This window comes from Phyllostomus hastatus, unplaced genomic scaffold, assembly GCF_019186645.2.
Source record: "Phyllostomus hastatus isolate PE091 unplaced genomic scaffold, TTU_PhHast_1.1 phas_scaffold_317, whole genome shotgun sequence".
Taxonomy (NCBI): Eukaryota; Metazoa; Chordata; class Mammalia; order Chiroptera; family Phyllostomidae; genus Phyllostomus; species Phyllostomus hastatus.
The window spans coordinates 6,073,332-6,082,653 of record NW_025334023.1 but is presented as its reverse complement, the minus strand read 5'-3'; the positions used below and the strand labels follow the sequence as shown (position 1 = coordinate 6,082,653).

The following is a 9,322-nucleotide window of genomic DNA, read 5'->3' as shown; positions in this document are numbered from 1 at the left end:
CCTCTCCTGTGAGTGGCCCAGGTTCTTCCTCCTACTCTCTCTTCCCTTAAAATAAGAGTTCTAGGTCACTCAGGGTTGAAAGTAACCTCAGGGAAGCCCACGGAGTTGGTGCTCAATCATCTCGGAGCACCTCAGAGCATTTCCTTGATTTCTGTGCCAGCTCGGACATAGAGACATACACACACTCAGTATTTTGAGATGCTTTGTAGCAAGAGGCTTTCAGAATATCTAGTCTTCTGCATTACTGGTAACAGAGGCCTACCATATCTTCATATGTTCAGTTACCTTTTCATTAAAGTTCTTCGTGCTCACATCTTTAGGACAAAGACATATTTCAGCCATCTGTGTGTCCCTAGCCCCCAGCCCCTAGCCAAGGTTAGTTGTATCAGTAACTCTTGGTTGAATACATAAAGTGACAACCCACATGAGGAGGAGGGGAAAGAAGGGATCGGAAAGGTACCCACCGTTGGATGGGATGATGCTGGATAGGAGGTGTCATGGAGTCCAGGGGGATGGGCACTGACAGTCACTGAGCCCCACTCTAAGAAAGACTTGTGAATACATCATTCTAGTGTTTCCAAAATATCCACAGTGACGAGATGCTTGTTAAATGTACAGGTCCCCAGGCCCTTCCTTGGTCTCAGTCCTCTGGAAATGGGGCTCCAGATTGGTCTCTAAAAAGCACTCTGAGTCTTGCCTCAGGAAAGTTTGGGAAACGCCACAGATTATTTCCCAACAACCCAGCAAAGTAAGTACTTGAATGTATTTTACAAAAGAAGCAATTTGGGCTCAGGGGGGAAAGTGACAGATGGTCACACAGCTGACAAACGGCAAGTTCAGAGTTCCATTCCCAGTTGTCTCACTCCAAAGCTTTATCTTTTTTTCACCAGATGCACATCAATTATTATTGTTACTGTATTTTTCAAGTTCCTGCACCATCAGTTTATGGCCAAGAGTCATCTTTTTTTTTCTTTTTTACTGCGGTACAAAAAAACCCCACATAATATTGAATTTACATCTTAACCACTCTTAAGTGTACAGCTCAGTAGTGCTAAATATACTCACATTGTTGTGAAACAGATCTCCCAAACTTTTTCATCATTTTGCAAAACTGAAACTCTATACCCACTAAAAAAAAATCCCCCTTTCTCCCCTCCCTCCAGTCCTTGGTAAGCACCATTCTACTTTTTGTTTCTATTAATTTGATCACTTTAGATACCTCATATAAGAGGAATCAAACAGTACTTGTCTTTTTGTTACTGGCTCATTTCACTTAAGATAACTGCCTCAATTTTCATCCGTGTTATAGCACGTGACAGAATTCTCTTCCTCTGTAGGGCTGAGTAACACTCCACTGTACATATATATACCACATTCATTTATCCATTCATCCACTGGTAGACATTGGGGTTGCTTGCATCTCTTGTCTGTTGTGAATAATGCTGCTGTGAAAGGGATATGCAAATATGTTTTTGAGATCCTGCTTTTATGTATTTTTCTAAAGATTTTATTTATTTATATTTAGAGAGAGGGGAAGGGAGGGAAAAAGAGAGGGAGAGAAACATCGACATGAGAGAGAAACATCAACATGTTGGTTCTCACAGAGGCACCCAGACCTGGCACCAAACCCACAACCTAGGCACGTGCCCCGACTAGGAATTGAACCAGTGACCTTTTGCTTTGCAGAAAGATGTCCAACCAACAGAGTCATACCAGTTAGGGCTGAGGTCCAGCTTTCAATTCTTTTGGATATATACCCATATATACCAAGTGGAATTGCTGAATTACATGGTAGTTCTATTTTTAATTTTTTGAGGAAACTCCATACTGTTTTCTATAGCAGTTGCATTGTTATTGAGTCAAAAATTTTTAGACTATTTTTTAGAACAGTTTTAAATTTACAGAGAAATTAAGAAGATGGTTCCTATACCCTATGATCGTTCTCCTATTCCTAGAATTCTAACACATTAGTATGGTATATTTGTTACAATTAGTGAGCCAATATTGATACATTATTATTAACTAAAGCCAACAACTTATTCATATTTTCTTAGTTTTTACCTAATGCCTATTTTCTGTTCCAGGATTCCACCCAGGATACCACATTATATTACATTTAGTTATTATGTCTCCTTAGGATTTTCTCAGACTTTCCTTATTTTTGATGACCTTGACAGTTTTGAGGATCACTTGTCTGGTATATCATAGGATGCCCCTCTATTGGAATATGTTTGATGTTTTTCTCGTGATTAGAATAGGATTATGGGGTTTGGGGAGAAATATCAAGTAGGTAAAGTACCATTTTCATCTCATCATATGAAGGGTTCTTATTATCATCATGATTTGTGACTTGATGTTGACCGCAACACCTGGCTGCAGTAGTGTTTGTCAGTTTCTCCATTGTAAAGTTACTCTTCTTTCTGCCCCTTTCCAAAGGTGACGGGTTGGGCGGGTTGTAGGAATGACAGCCCGCTGCGGCTGCGCAGTGCCAGCTGCCTGCAAGGACAGGACAAGGAGACCTGACCTCGACGCTGCCCGCTGCCCGCCTCCCACCCCGCCCCCCACCAGCCCGCCAACTGGGAGTGCACAGCCCGAGGCAGGCGGGGACCCGCTACGTTTCCTCTTTGGAAGAAAGTCACTGTGCAGAACCCATACTTTAGGGGTGGGAGTTATGCTCCCCATCCTTTATGTTTATGTTTTGTTGACATAAAAAATACAACAGTCAGTGTACCAGAAAAAAAATGGGCATATTAGGGAATAGCAAAGAATTGTGATTTGGGACACGCAAGTTGTGGCGAAACCATAGGCAAACCGGGAAAACAAAGGGGAGGATCCTTTTCTTACAGAGGAAAGGGTGGAATCAGGAGGAGCTGTTACAAAGAGTCTATTGGGATAAACTGGGAGTTCAAACTGTAGTGGCTTTTCATTAGCTAAGTTGTGACAGACTCTCATTGGCTGAGCTATTGCCAGGCAAGGAGAAAACCTTCCTTCCTCCTACCAGGGTAATAAAACAGAAAACATCTTTCTGTTGAAGATGCGAGGTATCCATTTCTCCCTGTTTGGGGGTAATTGATCGTGTGTAGTAAAACTTGAGAGCTCCCTCACGGGCGGTAGGGACTCCATTTTCAGTTGAGGTTTCCTTTAGTAATTTTCACAGTTTTAACAGGCAAAATAACCCACACAACAGGCTTCTTAGCTCTTTTCTTTCCAGGTCATGCTTTACACTTTTTAGCAGCTGATCTGAGGTGGATAAAGTCTACACTGGCCATCCTATCTCCTGGGGCCTCACTTTTCTCATCTGTAAATAGGGTGGTGGTGATCCTTTACCCCCTAGGACTGAAGTAAGTAGGTCTCCTGCTTGCAATGTTAGTTCCCTCTGTCTCCCCCATTAGGCTGTCGGGGAATACCCGGGTGAGAGACCCCGCTGCGACTAGCCTAGGGTCTCCGGGGAAGCAAGACCCAGTCAGGCCAATCCGCCTTTCTAACCACACCCTGGGGCTAGCTTCCCCACCCCAGGGCGGGGAGCAGGTGCACTTCCGCCAGGTACAAGTACCTGTGGCGGGTTGGGCGGGTTGCAGGAGTGGCCGCCGGCTGCGCAGCGCCAGCTGCCTGCACAGAGAGGACGATGAGCCTGACCCCGACGTCCCGCTCCCCACGGCCCAGCCGAGCCGCACCCCCCGCCAGCCCTCCAACCGTGAGTGCGCAGCCCGAGGCGGGCGGGGGCCGGCACCTTTCCGCGCCTGTCCCGCAGCCATTCCCGTCTTTCATTCCTTCTATAGTCCCCGGGTCCCTCCCCGGGGTCTGATTCCACACCCCGTCGCTTCTGGTGCGCCGTCTCCACCTCTGGCTGGGCGTTCTTTTCTCCTGGCCGTTTCTGACATTTTTGTCTCTCTCCTCTCTCGCGCGCCACTGTCTCCATTCCCATTCTGGCTCAGTCCAGCCTCTCCTCTTTGCGCTATTTCCTGCTTGGCTGCCTTGGTTTGTCTCCTTCTCTTCTCTTTGTTTTAGCTTTGCTGTGTGTGTCCTCTCTCTGTCCCCTGGCTGGTCCTAGTCCTCCCCTCTTTCGCTGTCTCTCCCTCTACCCTGCCCCATCCCTCCTGCCCACGGGAGAAGCAGACCCAACCAAAGGCTGTCAGACCCCCACCCTCTCCAGCCTACGCCTGCCCTCCGGCTGGGTCCTGAGGCTCCCTGCTCCCTCCTAGGGCTTGGGTGAGGGGAGTCTGAGGGGTGTGGGTATGAGGAAAAGGCCCAGTGCACTCTAGGAGCAGGGCATTCTAATCTCTCTTGGGCTAGGTGCCATCCTGAAGACTTGTGGGAAGGGAAAGCAGATCTAGGAGTGGGGAGACTGGCTCTTCCCCACAGAGAGGTGTTATTGTCATTGTTGTTGGCTATTGACAAAGTCACCTGCTCAGTGGCAGGGCTGCCCTAGGTGCTCAATAAATGTCTGAATGAATTGCTGGGCCATGGAGGGAGCCAGCAAGTGCATCGTGCCAGGTAGGGCAAGACTGGCTTTTATCAGAATAGCAGGTGCCCTTGTAAATCAGTGCTGCAGGTAAGGGACATTCAATTCAACTCCATGCAGTTTTTTTGAGCATCCCCGCTGTGCTGAGCCCTGTAGTAGGTACCAGTGCTATAAAGATGAATCAGGGATAGTCTTTCCTTAGGAACCTCACAGTCTAATGGAGGATACATATGATAAAGGAAATTACAAGATAGGTAATTACCAGACTGTGGAAGTACAGGGCCCTCTGGGATCACTAGGAGACAACCCATCTACAACAGAAAGATTCCTGGAGGAATTAACTTGAAGGATGAGTGGGCTAAGTGAAGGGAGCGTGCAAGGAGTGAAATCCTGGAGGCAAGGGGGGCCCACCCTGCTCTAGTTGGGAAGGGGTGGGGAGGCAGCAGGCAATTCTGGTAGCTGATTGTCAGCCTTGCAGAGGGGCTAGTGAACCTAGTTAAGGACTCTAGAGTTTATCTGAAAAGGAAGGTAGGGTCACTGAAGTGTTTAATGCAGGGGAGACAGATCAGGTTTGCACTTAGGAAAGACTACTTTGTTTTCAGAGAGGAGACTGGATTGGGAGAGGGCCCTTGAGTGAGGCAGTGTGCCCTGGAACTGACCATACACTTAGGATTACCAGGATTTGGCCACTGATTATGTGTGTGTTTCAAGGTCCGCGCGATTGTGGCAGGAGGAGTTGAGGTTGGGAGCAGAATGCAAGATTAATGCCTGAGTTTTTGGCTCAGACAACTAAGATAGGAAGTAATAGAAAAGGTGAAAGTTGTAGCTGGGGGAGAGACCTTGAGGAGCTTAGGGGACATATGAATTCAGATGTCCCTCCATTGGCTCCACTGAGGGTGACCTAAGGAAATGTATGAATGGTGGGGTTGCTGATGTTTGGGACCCTTTCAACTTGAACTGCGTGAGGGCTGGGCCTGTCTGATTCATCCCTGTGTCCTCATGGCCAGCCCTGGCCTGGCACTCAGCAGGGGCTCCTAACCACCATGTGTCCCCAGCTCATGCACACAGGGCCTAAGACAGGCTTTCCCACCCAGGATTGTTTTGGCAGGGTGACTGGTAGAAAAGGTGGGGAATAGGTGCCACAAGGAAGGGCAGGTGGTCCCGAAGAAGGGTGCAAAAGAAGTTTTAATGTGCCAGAAACAGATACTGTAATACATATGGGTAAGGTTGGAGGTCTGGGGTTTCCAAAGAGACAGGGAGTTTTTTTTTGGGGGGGGGGAGGGAAGAAGGGGAGAGGGATGGAATTAAGAAGCTTAAGGGGAAAAAGGAAGCTTGGGAATAGGGCCAAGTTTTTATTTGATAAACAAAGGAACAAGGCTGAGCATATCAGCGCAGGAAGCTATTTAGTGAAGCATCTGGAAATGAACTTCAGAAATGACATTTGAAGTGATTGTATTCATTAGACTTTCAGAGCTGTAGAGACTTGGAGTTCTCTCATCCGTTCTGCCTCCCTATTTCATAGATGACTAAACTTAGACTCAGAGAAGGAAGTGAACTGCCCCAGGCACATAGCTAAGCATTGGCAGCGGTGGGACTGGATGTTGGGAGGGGTGGAGGTAGGGCACCCATGTATGCTGGGGCCAGACTGACATGGGTTGGTCCCAGCTCTGACTTCATCACACAAGAGCTGTGTGGCTCTTCTCTCTGAGCTTTCCTAACCTGCAGTGTGGGGATGTGAAGAGCACCTGTGAGCTTTCAGTGGTGCAGGAGTGATGACAGCACATCGATCCACTCAAGGGTTAAGGTCTGCAACTTTGCATTTAACTACCAGCTGCACAGAGGGACTTTAGGATTAACCAAAGAGCTTTGCCAAGGGACCTTGAGGTTGATGAATGAAAGAGGGAGTCACAGGTTCCAGGCTTATTTTTCTCATGGCTGTATTGCTTGGCTGCTGTCAGAGTGCATCCTCTCCTCTCTTTCCTCCCCTCCAACCAGCAGAACTGTCCCCTGGCAGGAGCTGTTGCCATGGGAACTCAATTCTTCCGCAGCAGTTTGGCTGTCTGTGGCTCTCTTAATCCCAGTACTTTAATCTTCGAGGTAGAGCTCACAGACAAATTGAGAATAAGGTCACACCTAAATCAGATGGAAGGACATTCCTGGGCTCTGGCCCTGCCACAGCCTGTAGAACACAGCCTGAGTTCTCAGATTGGTAATTCAGTCTTCCAGTGCTGCAGAGATCTACACAGCAGCAGCCATCACATCTGCTAGGAAACCTTCCCTGACCAGTCTCCAACACACATCCACAAAAGCTGACCCCTCTACCTCTGAGTCTTCCTTCTTGGCTCCTACACACCCAAAGCCATCTGTTTCCCTCTCTCCCCTGTGAGCCCCTTGTGGGCAGGGACTAAGGGGTATTCATCTGCTTAGTAGGAGGCTTGAATGGAATAGGTCGTCCTTACACTTTTTTGAAATGAATCAATAACTAAGGAAAAAAGAAGAGTGGAAGTGTATTTGAAAACTAATTTATACCATGACTAAAAGCACAAGCTTTAGGGTAAATCGGACCTGAGTTCAAATGCTGACATCATCACTTAAGAGCTGGTTGATATTAGGAAACTTCACTTCCTTAAGCCTTAGTTTCTTTAACTGTAAAATGGGGACTTAATAATTCTTCATAGGATAGCTATGAGAATTGAGTTAGTGATTGTATGCAAAGTGCTTTGCACAGTTACTAGACTCTGGAGACAGACTGTGTTCTGCTTGTTGCTCACTGTGTCCCATGTACCTGACACAAAAGTAGGCAATACATATTTTATTTAATGAGTGAGTGGATTTTAAATAACGAAGGTTGTTCCAGAAGCTGGTTTGTAAGAATAACAGCTGGTATATCACCTCACATGTAATAATTGCTATACGGTCTTCCGGTATTGTTGCTGGTCTGTATGGCAGCCCTTAGCGTTCCCCAAATGCAGCCTGTCGGCCTGTGTCCACGTCTCTTTCTGCACTGGACTATGGGCATCTCTGTGCAAGCACTGCGTGGGTTGCACCCACATCTGTGGTGCTCAGCCCAAGGTCTTGCAGAGAGAAGAGGTCTCTACAAATTCTGCTGAACAGCTAAACCTAATTCACATTCGTACTAACCTAACAGTTCATGAGGCCATTTTACACCCATTGTATCTAGTGTTACTGGCCTTTTCACCAAGGATATTCCTGCTGTTTAATCTCCTTGAGTCCATATTTTGAAAAAAAAATCCATCAAACAAATTCTATTTGTTAAATCAAAGTCATGCCAACTGCTAATCAGAATTTTTATTCCCAGCTCTCGGCACAGGATGTAGACACAGTAAGTACTCAAGAATGTTTCCTGAATAGAATGCACGTATGGTTCCTCAGCCTTTCTGAAAAGTTGAAAATGGTTTGCTCCCCTGCCCCTTTCTTTATTGTGTCTCAGACCTGTGCATCCCACGTTGGGAACTTCTGACTTCGCAACAGCTCCATATCCCCATTTTATACATGAGGCTCAGGGAGGGGAAGAGCCTTGTCCAAGGCCACAGACTTCGCGTGTATTGTTGCTGGGACTTGCTTCCACAGCAGCCTCCTATCTAATATTCTGTGACCTCAATGAGAAAGTTAAAATGCTTGAATGGGTATTCTTATATCAAACTGAAATTTTTGTCTTCCTTGAAATTCCCATTCTCTGCAGCTATACGGGATAAATATAACCCCCTTCAGTTAAGATGGACCTTTCTATAACAGCTGAAGCCAACCGTGGCTTTCCTAAATTCTCTACGGGGTTATTCTTCGGATGAAAATAAGTCATGAACTCCCTGGAGGTGGCGCTATTTGTTCATTGCCTCTTGTGCCCCCAGGTGTCTCCAGTCTTGGAGCTGAACGTGGGGGGCGAGTTCTACACCACTACCGTGGGCACCCTAAGAAAACTCCCAGGCTCAAAGCTGGCAGATATGTTCTCTAGCTCAGCCAAGGCCTGCACTGATGCGGAGGGCCGCTTCTTCATCGACCGCCCTGGCACCTATTTCGGAGCCATCCTGGACTACCTGCGCAGCGGGCAGCTGCCCAAGCAGCACATTCCGGAGGTGTACCGTGAGGCTCAGTTCTACGAAATCAAGCCTTTAGTCAAACTCCTAGAGGACATGCCGCAGATCTTTGGTGAGCAGGTGGCTCGGAAGCAGTTTTTGCTGCGGGTGCCAGGTTACAGTGAGAACCTGGAGCTCATGGTGCGCCTGGCGCGCGCAGAGGCCGTGGCGGCGCGCTGTTCCAACGTGCTGGTGTGCGCGGTGCGCACAGAGGAGGATGCCGCGCACTGCGCAGAATCATTGCGTGTCCTGGAGGCGGACAAGAGATTGGTCGTCAAGTTCGGACCTTGGAAGGCAGCTCCGGCCATCAGGGACCTTCTGGACTCAGTGCGCATGGACATTGAGGCGCAGGGGTACCAGGTGGCATATGAGCGCTGCTCCAAGAAGACATTCCAGCCTAAGTCTGGGGCCTACGAATACTTCTATACGTTCCAATTCACCTGGTGGTGATTCTCAGGGTCAGGGGTTGTTATGGGTTCTGGTGGGACTTATGAAAGTAAAAGTTGCCTTCAAAAGTCATGTTACTTTAACTTCAAAAATAAACATGAAACAACTTCCAGGGTGATCTGTAGAGCTTGCCCCCAAATATTTTTCTCCCTCGTGAGGACCTTCGACTCAATACAACCGGCTCCACTGTATACGCCTAGTGAGGTGCAGCAGCTCCCTCTTTGAAGCCTCCTGTACCTGCCAGACTTTCCCTTGAAGTCCAATAGCAAGTCTGAGATGAGTTGGAATGTTTCAAAAATGCTTCAGCTGGAGCTGCAGG

At 47.6% G+C, this 9,322-nt stretch overlaps 2 protein-coding genes across 2 annotated transcripts in view; both read left to right on the top strand.

The window, feature by feature from the left end:
* Window positions 1-3,557: 3,557 nt before the first annotated feature.
* INTS4 (integrator complex subunit 4) overlaps window positions 3,558-9,322 on the top strand; it is a 118,342-nt gene continuing 112,577 nt past the window's right edge. Inside the window, exon 1 of the mRNA XM_045818356.1 lies at window positions 3,558-3,694. The gene's annotated coding sequence lies outside the window, so the exon portion shown is untranslated. The remainder of the gene's footprint in view (window positions 3,695-9,322) is intronic.
* On the top strand, window positions 3,568-9,127 carry KCTD14 (potassium channel tetramerization domain containing 14). Its single transcript, XM_045818357.1, has 2 exons — window positions 3,568-3,694; window positions 8,332-9,127. Exons 1-2 carry the CDS (start codon window positions 3,626-3,628, stop codon window positions 9,004-9,006), a joined length of 744 nt encoding a protein of 247 aa, XP_045674313.1. The 5' UTR covers window positions 3,568-3,625; the 3' UTR covers window positions 9,007-9,127.

Bases quoted from the DNA above. Each gene is read 5' to 3' on its own strand.
- KCTD14 (XM_045818357.1), top strand. From the start codon at position 3,626: ATGAGCCTGACCCCGACGTCCCGCTCCCCACGGCCCAGCCGAGCCGCA. The intron at 3,695-8,331 runs GTGAGTGCGCAG...TTGTGCCCCCAG, and splicing joins CCCCCGCCAGCCCTCCAACC to GTGTCTCCAGTCTTGGAGCT.